At 35.7% G+C, this 14,608-nt stretch overlaps 1 protein-coding gene across 1 annotated transcript; it reads left to right on the top strand.

Annotated features, from left to right (window-relative positions):
* The first annotated feature begins 603 nt into the window (after positions 1–603).
* On the top strand, positions 604–14,152 carry LOC132306063 (RNA polymerase II C-terminal domain phosphatase-like 1). Its single transcript, XM_059803261.1, has 16 exons — positions 604–1,215; positions 2,449–2,925; positions 3,012–3,222; positions 3,414–3,571; positions 3,708–3,778; positions 3,910–4,015; positions 4,215–4,298; positions 4,544–5,131; positions 5,246–5,309; positions 10,063–10,193; positions 10,355–10,408; positions 10,786–10,882; positions 11,789–12,024; positions 12,725–12,790; positions 12,909–12,982; positions 13,438–14,152. The coding sequence occupies exons 1-16, from the start codon at positions 946–948 to the stop codon at positions 13,544–13,546; spliced, it is 2,796 nt and encodes a 931-aa protein (XP_059659244.1). The 5' UTR covers positions 604–945; the 3' UTR covers positions 13,547–14,152.
* Positions 14,153–14,608: the final 456 nt, after the last annotated feature.

Genomic DNA, 14,608 nt, shown 5'->3' with positions numbered 1-14,608 from the left:
TAAATAGGTTATTAAACGGGTTACACCTTTAACCTGTTTAATAAACAAGCTGAGTTAGTGTTGAAGGTATCTGATACGATTATTAAATGGATCGGTTCGGATTGAACTCTTTAATATAATACTCTTAAATCAATACGACAGTATCTGACACGATCATTAAATGAATCGGTTCGGATTGAACTCTTTAATACAATACTCTTAAATCAATACAACACGATTATGACTTATGAACACGAATTGTCCCCCAGCCCCGCATTAATTCAAAATAACTTACAAAAATTAGGGTTAATTATGCGGACCCTTCTTAATTTGCAATAATTGATAAAAGTTTGACAGCATCTGTCAGAATTGGATCCAAACAAAGCCTTAAAAAAGTGAAATATCTTATTTACCCTTTAATATCTTATTAGTTTTTGAAATAAAATATCATAAGATTGTTTCCAGCCATACCCTTGTTTTTTTTAACCTTAATCACCCATACGTCAGTAACGTGTTAAAACTGGATTAAAACACGAGGAAACGCAATACTTTTTACATAGCCTACACACACTAATATTTTCCGAATCTTAGATTTAAATATCTATATATAAATCGACGTGTTAGGTGACAGAGACTGCTGTTGACCCATTCACTTTCTGGATCTAGGGTTTTTTTACTCGAGACAACTGGTTCATCGTCACCCCAACAACCCTAGCCAGAACTGTTTCGGATTATCATCAATTCCAATCGACTCAGCAATCCATCATCGTCGAAGCTTTTTCATTCATAGATCTATAAAACCCTAATTTTTCTTTCTCAACAACAGATCAGTAGTACTGTATAAATCTGCAAAAATAGACGACGAATTCAACAGAAATTTAACCGGAAACAAATCATAGATCTGTACACGTTGATTCCGAAACAAAAATCAAAAGAAAGAGATTTGACTTTTTTTTCAGAGAAAATATGTATGAATCGGTTGTGTATGAAGGGAATAAACTAGTTGGAGAAGTAGAGATTTATCCTCAAGATCAGAATCAGAACGGTGGTGTTGTTGACATGAGGGTCAGAGAAATTCGGGTCTCTCACTTCTCGCAACCGAGTGAGAGGTGTCCACCACTTGCTGTGCTTCACACTGTTACCTCCTCTGGTGTTTGCTTCAAAATGGAGTCCAAAGCGCTACCTCAAGACTCGCAGCTGTACCTCTTGCACTCATCATGCTTTAGAGAGAACAAGGTATTGCCCAACTCCAACCACAAAAGTAAGAAGGAAGAAAAAGAAAAAAAAAAAAAAAAAAACCAAATTTCAACTGAAAAAACTTAAATTTAACTTTCAGAAACTGGAAAACAGTAACAGAGGACTCTGGACATTTAAATGAACATATTTCAGTGAACCCTAAGATTATAGCGCAAATCTGGACTGAAAAATATGATACTTTGGACATCTTAATTTTGTAGTGAATTTTGTCTGTGAACCCTAATGTTATAGCATAATACTGAAAATTTGATACTTTGGACATCTTAACCCTTATTGTTATAGCACAAATCCGGACTGAGATTATGATACTTTCTTTGGACACCTTCGGAAGTGAACCTTAATGTTATAGCACAAATCTGACTGAAAATATGGTACTTTTGGACAATATTAATTTTACAGTGAAATTTGGAAGTGAACCCTAATGTTTTAGTACAAATCTGGACTGAAAATATGATACTTTGTAAATCTTAATTTTGCTGTGAATTTTGGAAGTGAACCCTGATGGTTATAGCACAAATCTGGACTGAAAATATGATACTTTGGAAATCTTAATTTTGCTGTGAATTTTGGAAGTGAACCATAATGTTATAGCACAAATCTGGACTGAAAATATGATACTTAGGACAAATTAGTTTTGCGGTGAAATTTGGAAGTGAACCCTAATGTTATAGCACAAATCTGGACTGGAAATATGATACTTTGCACATCTTAATTTGCCATGGTTATGATCTTCAAGAATATATGTAGAATAAAAATAGTGTATTTAAGAAGCCCTAAAAATTTGTTTAAATAATTTTATCCTCACGTTGCGGGGAAAAAAAAAAACTGGAAATGGAATTCGAGAAGATTGTCTCAACAATATTTCTTGGGTTTGATTCAGAAAGATTTTGCACAATTTAGTTTTTTTTATTACTCCACCAAAATGTACCCAAATTCGTGGTTCAAGAATAAGCTTGTGTAACTTGTATTACCTTGATATTTGGGGCATTAGAATATAAATTCTTCAATTATTCTTTTTACATTTTTTTTTTTTTTTTGCATTTCTGATCTTTTACCTTTCCTTTCCTCAATAGCTTGTCATATGTAACATGCACATCTGCAGACATCAATATGAATCGATAATCTTTTATTCACTTATTCATACTAGCTTACACACTTGGTACCGATAATTCTGCCAAACTTCTGTGGTGATATTGATATCTGTGTGTGCAGACTGCAGTAATGTCACTAGGCGGGGAGGAGCTCCATTTGGTTGCCATGCCTTCTAGGAAGAATGGTGAACACGCCCCATGTTTCTGGGGATTCATAGTTGCATTGGGGCTTTACAATTCTTGTCTTGCATTGCTCAACCTTAGATGTCTTGGCATTGTATTTGATCTCGATGAAACACTCATAGTTGCAAACACAATGCGCTCATTTGAGGATAGAATTGATGCCTTGCAGCGAAAAATTAACACTGAGACAGATCCACAACGAATTTCTGGTATACTAGCAGAGGTTAAGCGTTATCAGGATGACAAGATCATACTGAAGCAATATGCGGAAAACGATCAGGTAGTTGAAAATGGGAAGGTGATGAATTCTCAGCATGAGGTTGTTCCAGCTTTGTCTGACAATCATCAACCTATTGTCCGCCCAGTCATAAGATTACAGGACAGAAACATTATCCTGACTCGCATTAATCCGCTGGTATGTATATGTAACAGGTTTTGAATTTCCCTTGTTAGATCCTAGTTAAGTTCTATAACATATATATAACTTTTATGTCTCCTTAGATTCGTGATACAAGTGTTCTTGTGAGATTGAGACCCGCTTGGGAGGACCTACGGAGCTACCTGACTGCAAGAGGTCGAAAGCGTTTTGAGGTCTATGTTTGCACAATGGCTGAAAGAGATTATGCTTTAGAAATGTGGAGGCTTCTTGATCCTGACTCAAACTTGATAAACTCAAAAGCACTATTGGATCGTATTGTTTGTGTCAAAGCTGGTAAGTTTGAAGATAAATGTGTGTACTTTCTTGGTTAATCTGTTAGATATCTTCCACTTTCCTGCATCAGATAAATGAGAGCTGAAAAAATGTGTTCCTATGATCTTTTGCTTGTCATAAACCTTTTATCTACGCTGGTCTGAAATAATGTATCCTAAGTATTGATTTTACCTATTCCCTCTTTCTAATAGGCTCAAGAAAATCATTGTTCAACGTGTTTCAAGATGGAATCTGCCATCCTAAGATGGCGTTGGTAATTGATGATCGTTTGAAAGTGTGGGATGAGAAAGATCAGCCTCGGGTGCATGTTGTTCCTGCATTTGCTCCATATTATGCTCCTGAAGCTGAAGTATGTACTGCGTGCATTTGGTTATGTTATTGCATTATTCTTCAACTGAGAATGGGTTATTCTTTTGTTCTTTTTCAAAGGTATAACCATTTCATTAATGACATGTTATTCATCATAAGTTTATTTTGTTTTGTAGGCAAATAATGCTGTTCCTGTATTGCGTGTTGCGAGAAATGTTGCGTGTGATGTTAGAGGTGGTTTTTTCAAGTAAGAAAAACACTAAAAAGTTAGCACACAAATATACACACTGGGACATCACTGACCACTATTGGAGTTATTCTCGAGTTTTTGTTAGTCAAGTTTATTCTTTTGTCATGATATGACATGTTTTGGTACAGAGAATTCGATGAAGTTCTCTTACAAAAGATTCCAGAAGTTTCTTATGAAGATGATATCGGACATATCCCTTCTCCTCCAGATGTGAGCAACTATTTGATTTCAGAGGTTAGCAAGGACAAAAATTTGGTTCCTTTGGCTACTCTTAGAGTTGCAGTGGAAGTGTCAAAGTTGTTAATACCTGATGCTTATCATGTCCATGTGCAATGAATTTTTTTGGGTGTAAATAGATTGTTGACTGTATATTCTGTTACAATTTCACTTGTATATATATATTTTGGTGTGATATAATTTTTTTGCTGCTCAGGATGACGCTTCAGCTATGACTGGGAACAAGGGTTCTCTTTGTTTTGATGGCATGGCAGATTTTGAGGTTGAAAGAAGATTAAAGGTAAATTATTTTGTTAATCAATGTCCTCATACTCTTGGTTGATGTTTAAATTTAAGGATACCTTAGGGATTTAATAAATAGAGGTCAAAAGGTATGTGTAAGGCTCAGGGGATTCTTAATTTTCAACCCAAAATTGTTGTTACATGCTTTGTCTTTTATATACGATCTATAAGTTAAAAGATCTTGCATCTACATGTGCATGTAAGGTGATATCAGTTTCACTTTTTATCAACTTGGTCATTCAGGATGCAATTTTAGCTTCGTCAACGGCCTCTTTAACAGTCAGTAATATGGATCCAAGAATTGCTCCTCCTATTCAGTATACAGTAGCATCGTCTTCTATCTCAATTGCACCGTCAACATTGCAAGGCTCAATCATGCCTTTCTCCAATAAACAGTTAACTCAGGTGACTTCAGTAGTCAAGCCATTCGGTCAAGTTGGCGCTCCAGAAGCAAGCTTGCAAAGTTCCCCTGCTAGAGAAGAGGGTGAGGTACCAGAATCTGAATTAGATCCTGATACAAGGAGGCGGCTTCTTATTTTGCAACATGGGCAAGACACAAGAGATCATGCATTGAGTGAACCTCAATTTCCGGCAAGACCCCCAATAGAAGTTCCAGTTCCACGGGTGCAAGCACATGGAAGCTGGTTTCCAGTCGAAGAAAAGATGAGCCCAGGACAACTTAACCGAGTACCACGAAAGGAATTTCCTTCAAATTCAGAGGCAATGAATATTGAGAAACACCGACCTCATCATCTGCCTTTTCTTCGTAAGATGGATAGTTCTATTCCATCTGATAGAATTCTTCTTGAAAACCAGAGATTGCCAAAGGAGGTAATTGGTATTTCGTGTTGGTTTGACCTTATGGCCTTGAGAGTATTTATGCTGAAAGGTGAAAAGCATAATTGTGACTGAAAAGCGTATTGATCTTATTGTCATATTTTGCAGGTTCTTCAAAGAGATGACCGATTGAGATTTAACCATTCAATGCCTAGTTATCATTCATTCCCAGGTGAGCAGTAAAGTATGTATAATTGCTTATTGAGTTCGCATGTATAATGGATAGTTCCATGGAGAAGTCAACGATAAGAGTAATATACCTCCTTTAAATTTTTTGTTTCCTTTTGGTCTATTGTGGGTTCTTTAGCATCAGTAAAACAGTTTTCTTTAGATTTTTTTAATGCTTTGGTAGGAATGATCTTTTGGGCCAGAGCTGAATCACACAATTTTTCACTGGTGTAGGTTTTTTTTTCTTTTTCTTTTTCTTGATAAGTAGGATTGTATTAGAAAGCGTTCCATCCGGCAAGAGCTACACAAGGCCAAAAGATTTGTATTTGCATTAAAAGTACCTTTTTTTTTGTTCCCAAAGATTTGATAATCATCCTCATGTATTTGCATGAGAGCTTTTATTTATTTATTTTTGGCATTAATGGATTTGGAAATGGTCTTTTTCTTTCTTTATTTGCTCAAAATTTTGATGAAGCATAAATAATTTAGTCATAAGTTGTATCAGGTGTAATGGTTCATAGGTGGAAAAAGTTTGTTTTGCCAGTGTGGGCATGTGTTCTTGTGCATGTTTATGTCGTTATGTGCTTATGTGATTACATTGGAATAACCATTTCTCCCATTTTCTATGTTAAGATTTTGCCATCATGATCTCAAGTTGTATAATATGGGTATGAGTGTTGGCATACATCATGAGTATGACAAGTTGGATTTGGCTAAAACTCTTAACACTGTAATTTATGAACTAAGGCAAGTTTTGGAATATGTTTTTGTTTGTCTAAAGTAAACTACAATATAGAAGTAATTATGTGATAATTTTAATTTTGTCACAAAATTTCTTGACTTGAGAAGACTTGACTAAAGATAAATAGAAATAATAGCGAAGAAGAATTAAGTTTTTTGATGCTCTGGATATTAATATTATTATTTTGGTAAGTTGTTTCATTAAAGAGCACTCAAAAGGGGAGCACATGGCACATGCCAAAGACAAAAACAGATGCTCTGGATTAATAACAACTGACTCTTTTTGTTTTTTTTTTTTAATGAAGAAAAATTAAATTTTTAGCTTCGGATCCTTAGAAGGGTTTACATCAGAATTATAGGAGTATAATGAGGAAATTTAAAATCACATCTACCAAATGTATACTAATATTACAAGTGAGAAAGCTTTTTTGTCTCCAACTTGTTTTCTTTATTATTAGATTAGTTAAATGTTCTTCATCTAAAGAAGCTAAGCCAATAAAAGGTTGAAATAATCATTAAGTTTTGATGATGCCACTTCAGCCCACAAACAACACCCCCACCCCCCGCCCCCCCCCCCCCCCCCCGGGCGCGAGTCCCACTCCTTAATTTGTTGTCTCTCCAGATGAGCTACAGCTTATGCAGTACTGGTGTAGCTTTAACCTTCTACCATAAAAGGAAAATTAAGAATCTATCCCCTATTTAATCTTGTTTTGTTAAAGAACATAATAATACTTATTTTTTTGTAAATAAAATATTGTGATGCGATGCGCCAAATTTGATTCCCCCCCCTCCCTCCCTCCCTCCCCAACACACGCACACAAATTTATGGAGATACGGAAAAAACTTGCCGCATTTTTCACCAACTTGATGTGGATCCTAGTATTCTAGGATTGTCCTGTTTTAGTGGATGGGGGAGGTATTCAAGAGATGGCTGCATGGGCTGTTGAGAACCAAGATGGGCCTTTATGGGCCAACACACAAGATAGCCTTAGTAAGCCAAGTGCATGCTGGTTTTGTCTCTAGTTGTAGTATGTAGAAATATTTTCCGTTGGATAACGTCTATAATCTCTACTATTAATCCTTTGTGTACCTTGGCATCCCTAATTATCTACTCATTTTTTCTCAATCCGCCATTATAGTAATTCATGTATGGTAAAAAATTGGTAAAAACTCCATATAGATGATCTTTTGAATGACACATATGTAGGGGTGGTATTTGCAGATGTTGTTGTAACAACATCTGATGGTCCAGTTCCATTTAATTTGCAAACACTTACTAGTAACTGAGTGATGCGTGATAATTTTTTTTTCCCAAGATGTTAGATTAGAGGTTAGAGGGGGAGGGTTGTAGGCGGCTCGAAACGAGGCTCACACACCAAACCGTGGAGCTTCTTACCAACTGGGACACAAAGCACACCTAAATAATAAATTGCTATTACCTTTTCAATAAATGATGTGATATGATTAAGAGAGAGTTTTATTTAAACTCTATTTTAGAAGGAATTAAGGAAATAACTTATTAGGTTGATGGGTGGCAAGCTGCTGGCCCCACCATATGCGTGGAAGCAAATCAAGAAGTTAAAGGCAAGGTTCGGTCTACCTGCCTGATACCAAAAAGATAAATAGATAATAAATAATAAGAATTGACTTTGATATTATCTATGAATATATTAAATAGAATTGACTTTAATTTTCTCTATGAATATATTATATAGAATCCTAAGAAGGATAAGTAGAAACAAAAGGATTACTATTTACACTCGCAAATCTAATTTGAGAAACAAAATGATCTTTTTGTTCTGGGAAACAAGACAATATTCATACACAAATCTATTGTATCATTTCATTGTCATGGGACACAACCATGTTGATTTGATGCCTTATTACAAAATCCTAATCGTGTTGAGTTCAGCAACCTGTTTGGCTCGTAGATCCAATTTTTCGAGAAGCAACCCAGTTTTTGAATTTTTTCATTTTAACATCTTACACAGCTTAGGTTGTGCCTGCATGAATTTGGGCACCATGCACGTGTTTGTGTAGTTATACAATGTGAATCATGCCTGTTTCCTCTCTTTTTTTGCAAAGACCTGTAGGTAAACAACATTACATTGTTATGTTCATTAATCTTTCATCAGTAAATTTGTGGTATTGTATTGTATTCTTGAAACTATATTATGAATTAGATGTGATTAACGTCCCATCTCTGGTGGTGCTTGACTAATCAAGATGTATGTCAGTGACATGACCCGTGAATCGTTTTTGGGGAACTGAAAGGTGGTATGGCCCACACTACATGGTGGGGATGCGTTAATGATACTTCTAAATGGGAGTAACATATAATTAATAAGCATATGATTAATAAATTATGGTAGAATTAAAATGTACAAGTGATTTTTTCACATTTGGAAATTGTTTTATTGGAAAAACCATGTATAAATGCAGAATTTAGACTTTCCTATACAAGTTGAATTATTGGAGTATTATGGCTTTCCCTAAATCTTCCTATCCAAACATCTTCTTAGATTTCATTTTTTATTTTGACGATTATTTTAGACAAAAGAAAATTAATGGTATTTTTGGTAGGAAAGGAGAGGAGAGGAGGAGGAGAGAAATTTTTAGAATTTCTTCAGTTTCTCTTCTCAATCAAACAAAGAAATATATACATTTTCTCTTCCATTTTTTTCGCTTTTATTTTCCTTCTCTTCACTTTTCTTTTTCCTCTACTACCAAAAAGTAGAAGAGAAAATCTAATAAATCATGCACTCACTCTTACATTTTCTCTTCTCAACAAACAATAGAAAATAATATTTTTCGCCTTCTTTTTCCTTCCTTTTCCCTGTTTTTGTCCCATTAACAATCATAGGTAAGGGGAGAAAAAAGAAAAAAAAGAAAATTGAAACAGTAAATTTACAATTCTTGTAAATGTACCATGTTTTGGAATTTGTTCCCGACATGCATAATGCATATTAGCAATTTCTAGTAACTGTGATCAGGTAACGGTTAACTTAGATTCATGCTTTTTCTATAAGTTGTATTTTCTTTTTCTAGAATTTCCTAAAGGACAATACTTACCTACTCACCGGTGAGTGGGTCTACTAACAGCTGATGTGGTCTAATCTTATACCAACACATTACCTGTAGTTATTAATTAAAAAAGTTGAAAAATAAAGGATTGGAAGCGGGTCAATCTGGGTTCATTTTCCTTATTTATTACTTTCCTAATTTTGTAAAGGATATGTGTGCATTTGTGATTGGACAACATCAACTGTTAGTACGGAGTACCTACTCACGTATTGTCCTTTCCTAAATTTAACCCTCCATTCCTGTTGTATGCTTTGATTGCTGTATCTGCATTAGTGCAACATAGTCAATTCCCCCACCTATATCGAAGACACATTATAAGATACATTATGCCTATGGCCCTATACTGATGCTACATTTTCTACTAGGCCTTGCTGTTGATGATGTTGTTCATAGGGATCATCAGCCGGTGCAGTACTGCAGCTTAATCGAAACATTTTCCTGTGTATTTTCTGATAAATGTGAGATTTATAGATCCAAGTCATGGAGGATGGGAGTAAGGAATGCAGAAAAGAAGAGTGTTAAATGAAGAATCATTAATGGATGCTTTATGAAACTTCCCACACTAATCATAGAGACTAGAAAGCAACTTTAGTTGTCCTGTAGAACAGAACATTTTGCCTTTGGACTATGGCTTAGAGTTGAGCAGCATATTTAGATTAACAAACCAAATATTACTTTCTACGTGGTTCTTCAGCTTTTATGACCTTCTTTTGGTGTCATATTCACATCATATTGAAATTATTCGGTTATTGGCTTTCCCTGCTGATCGATTTATTTGTATGAACTTATGGAGACGTTAAAATATATTTTGGAGCATTTTTCTTGGTGATCCTTGTCGTCTTAAAATATTAAGCATATTCAGTGTCTATTAATCCATTTTTTGATGTTATATTGGGATATGCGTACTATATACTTCTTGTTTTATTTTGAAGATGATGATGTTCCCTTGAGTCGATCATCCTCCAGCAACAGGGATCTTGATGTTGAACTTGGACCAATTGACCCATATGCTGAGTCACCTGCTGGAGCTTTACAGGATATTGCAATTAACTGTGGAACCAAGGTATTTATAATAATTCTTTTCTTCCTTCCTTTCCCTTAAGGTGGGTGAAAATAACAAGGTTTTATAGTATCTGAATAGTAATCTCAGCATTATATATTTTTGTTATAGTTTTCTTATATTTAACTTAAGTTCTATCACATGCCTATTATGAATACTTGTAGGTGGAGTTCAGGTCAGCTTTGGTTTCAAGCATGGCGCTGCAATTCTCTGTTGAGGTTGTATAAACTTTCATTTGATATTTGTTTCTTCTACAGAGTTCTACAACAGTTTCAGTACTGTGGAAATTTCTGTAGCCCTAGTCATAATTAGAGTTGATTTGCACCTTTTCACAATTGTTTTATGAATCCTCTAATTATGTGACTCTGTTAGAAATAGAATTCATGATAATCTCTGCAGTCTGATTTTGTTGCCAATCTTTTTTTTTTTTTACTAGTTGGTACTCACACACACACGTCTCCACTGAGGCTCGAACCCCTGACCTCTCTTTGAGAAGTAGGGGCTTGGTACCGCTAGACCAATATCTGTAGTTAGAATTACGTGCTTCAATGAGCTCAAGCTATATTGCTGTATTTGCTGACTATTCTTTTTGCAGGTCTGGTTTGCAGGAAAGAAAATTGGTGAAGGAATTGGTAGGACAAGAAGGGAGGCCCAGCATCAGGCTGCTGAGGGATCTCTTATGAATTTGGCTGGTAAGTGCTTTTCTTGTTGTCTTTATTGGCACTGTTTTTCTCGGCCGGTAAGATTTTCCAGTGCATTCCGTTATTGCCTATGATTCAAACTATTTGCTGTCTTAAATTTCACTCTGTGGGCACGTCATTCTTTCTGCTCATTATGTTTTAGGGAAGTGGCTTGTGATTTCTTTCTTGCTGGCAATTCTTTAGATGAACGAACCGAGTATTATACTCGTTTAATATAAAACTTTGAGGTGACGCTCCATTCATTTGGAACATTTGCTAAGGGTTGAGGGTTATATTTGTAATTCTGAACATATCAATTGAAGTTTCAATTCGACTCTGTGGAGGATACCATGGTCAAGTAGAAGCATTTACTTCAGGATTTAGGAAGAGTCAATTATGAGAGAATTTTTGAAGTTCTAGTGATTTTATTGCATGAAGAAGGCCAAAATGTAAGCTATCCTGCAAATGCAATTATGGAAGGAGTTACCCCTTCCTTTTGTGAAATTGGCTTTGGAACGAAGTGCTTCCAGAAAGTCTTCTTACGCTACTGATTCCAAAATTGAAGCATGTCCTTATGTAGGGATCCATACTCTTTTGGGGCTTCAATGGGTAAAAATGGGCATTTTTTTTAGTTGAGAAAATTTAATTTGAAGCAGCATGAAATGTTCCCCATGTATAGAAATAATTTTTTTTCGACATTCTTAGATGAGTCAAGCTTCTTCTTACCTGAGCTTATGCCCCAAATTGCAGTCCTAATTTGGGCTAATTTTAATTATACTTTACTTTTTCCTTAATAAAATTCCCAATTTGGCACATTTTTATATGGTAATTTTTTGAGATGGTCTCCTTTGATTTTAATTTTCTTCTCACTCCCTGCTCTTTGGGTGATTGCAATGATTCTGGACTATGTTTTTGCAGATAAATATCTGTCACATCTTAAGCCTGGTTCTAGCTCTCTGCATGGGGATGAGAGTAGGTTTTCTAGTGCAAATGACATCGGTTTTATTGGTGATGCTAATTCTTTGGGGTATCAGCCAATGCTCGAGGAGGAGTCTCTGTCATGTTCAAATGCATCAGAGCCACTGAGGGTTTTTGATCCAAGGCTGGAGAGCTCCAAGAAACCAATGGGTTCAGTCTCTGCATATAAAGAATTTGTAAGATCTCACTAACTTGAATAATGTTGTTTTGCATGTTTATACCTTCTTGCTGTTGTGATTGAGGTTCCTGGTATTTGCGTGTTGTGGATCTCTACTTCCCATTTTTAAGTGCATGATTGAGGGACTTGGTGTAGCTTTCCAACCTCAGCCTCCATTTTCAAGAAGATTCTATACATATAAATATTGATGATAAAGTTTGAGAATTCATTGTTCTTAATTACTCATGATCTAACATTCAGGTTTAATTTGAACACCTAACCCAAAACCCTTCTCCCCATCCCCCGACCTCCCGGATTTGTCTGCTAAAGAAAACTCAATTCAGTAAAAAAGCTTCAGACACCATATTCTGTCAACATTGTGCTATTTAAAAGCTAATTTTTTTTCCTTGACAGAATGAAATAATTTTCCTGGATTTTGTACCGCGTACTTTGTTCGGCTATGTATGCTCTACGTCATTTTGGTGGTGAGATGTCTTTGGATGAATAATCCAAGGGCCAACTTTGTGTAAAAGGTTTTTAGAACATGATGTGACAAATAGATTCTCTAATGTTTCATAACTTTGATCTTAAGCAGATTGCTTCCTGGCAGGGCTTTTAAGAATGACATCATCTAAATGTCGTGGGTTATTTATATGATATTTAAGGAGTCAATTTTCCCATTCATTTTGTTAATTATTCTGTTTGGCATCGTGTTTTAGGTTGAAATAGATGGGCATGTGTTGAGTAAGGGAATTGGTTTAACATGGGATGAGGCTCAGATGCAGGTATTGTTTTGCCTTCTACTTTTATGAAAGTTCTGTCTTTCTTCTTTTCATGGTCCATGCACTTCATTCTTTCGTAAGTACTTTGTGTTCTGAGAACTGAAACATGTTTTTTCCTTAGCCTGCAGAAAAGGCTCTGGGTAGTCTAAAATCCATGCATGGTCAATATTCTCAGAAACGTCAGGGTTCTCCAAGGTGAGTGCTTCCACTGGTTGCTAGTGTTTGGTAGTAGATTGTTTCTTAATGGCCGTGCTACACAATGGGGATAGCCCTCCTGCTGGCAATAAACTTTCCCAACTCGTGTGATGGCTGCATTGGGTCCTCGAATCCTGGTACAACCATGTAGAAGTTTTACAAATCAGGCTAGTTGACACCTTTGGACTCTTGCAGCTCATATGGTTGCTTTTATTGGGGAAAAAGAGAAAGGAAATACATACACGCGCGCACGCACACACAAACACAGAGAGGCACAAGAGATTTCAGATTTTTTCTGAAGCTTTTTTTTTTTTTTTTTTTTTCGCTTTTCATTCTTAAAAAAAATAAATAAAGGTCAGGTTCCCATGTCTTCATTGCTAAAAGAGGTTTCCAATGTTCCATTATGTTTAATTCAATTCATTGTTCTGTGGTTAAATTATTTTATTGCGGTTCAGGTCATTGCAAGGAATTCCAAGTAAAAGACTGAAGCCAGAATTTTCCCGAGTTCTGCAACGAATGCCATCTTCTGCAAGATATCCAAAGAATGCTTCTCCTTTTCCCTGAAAAGCGAGTACATACCTTTTTGTCCTCATTTTCTGGTGTTGAATCTGTTAAGATAGATCTTTTTCATTTCCAAGGAAGCAGCAGCTATTGCAAACCAGTCCTGCCAGTTGATGGCTTGTCTTTGAGACTCTGTACACCAATTCCATCAATCGTATTGACCTAATTTTAAAAAATTCAGAAGCGAGAGACATGCCTGGCCTGCAATTCCTGTTCCAAGATGTTCATTCTTCGGAACATCTGGGGAAAGTTGTATCAGTTTTCCGCTTCTCAAATGCTTAAAAACATTGCAAGGCAATTAGAGACGCATGCAGGCCCCAATTTTTCCGTGGGTAATGGCATGAGTCCTAGGATTTTTAGGAAAACTAGCAGGCATTTAGTTTAGTTTCGAAGTTTTGCTGTATATTCAGGCTGAAACAACAGAATATGGTGTTGAATGTATATTAGCAGTCGGCAGTTTTTACTTCGTTCGGTTGACTAGATCTCTTCTTTCTCTTGTGAGAAGATCAGAATTTTGTCAAAGTGAAATCTGTGGTAATCAAAATTTGTGTAGTGCCATCGTTTATGTTGAGCTGATGAATATCAGTTTCTCATTTGAATGATCTGTAAGTTGGAAGTTGGAATGTGTTAAATAGGAAGAAAACCAAATGAATGACTGTTTAATGGGGTGTGGAATGGTTTCTAAAGCCACTGTTTTATGTAAAGGAAAAGATAAATTGAAAAGCTGCAACAGGGGCCATCTCAATTGGGAATTAATAACTCTACTGACCTATTTCTAAGAAGGTATTATTCTTGCCCTATTTTTACTTGAAAATTTTACAAAGACTACTTGAAAAATGAGTCATGCCACTTAAAATGGAAATACTATGTCCGGTTATATGGAATTGACGCCTTAAAATTAGAATTGGTGGAATTAAAGAAAATTTTGGTTCAAAGTTAGAGAAAATTGAACTAAAATTTTATTTAATAACACCAAATCCAATTTGAAAGTTCTAATTCTATGCGGTCGAACATAACTAAAAGAAAAACACTAATTGACGAGAAGAACATTGGGTTTCACTGAAT

The sequence above is a fragment of the Cornus florida genome, unplaced genomic scaffold (genome assembly GCF_030987335.1).
Source record: "Cornus florida cultivar Cherokee Brave unplaced genomic scaffold, ASM3098733v1 CherokeeBrave_3.0.0_Hap2_Chr01, whole genome shotgun sequence".
Classification (NCBI taxonomy): domain Eukaryota; kingdom Viridiplantae; phylum Streptophyta; class Magnoliopsida; order Cornales; family Cornaceae; genus Cornus; species Cornus florida.
Note: the sequence above shows the minus strand (reverse complement) of the source record. Positions and strands in the feature narration are given on the sequence as shown.

What these genes read in the sequence shown, in the direction of transcription:
- LOC132306063 (XM_059803261.1), top strand. Translation starts at nt 946, where the DNA reads ATGTATGAATCGGTTGTGTATGAAGGGAATAAACTAGTTGGAGAAGTA. An exon ending in GCAACTATTTGATTTCAGAG is followed by an intron (nt 4,016 to 4,214) that starts GTTAGCAAGGAC and finishes TTTGCTGCTCAG; the next exon opens with GATGACGCTTCAGCTATGAC. An exon ending in CAATTAACTGTGGAACCAAG is followed by an intron (nt 10,194 to 10,354) that starts GTATTTATAATA and finishes GAATACTTGTAG; the next exon opens with GTGGAGTTCAGGTCAGCTTT.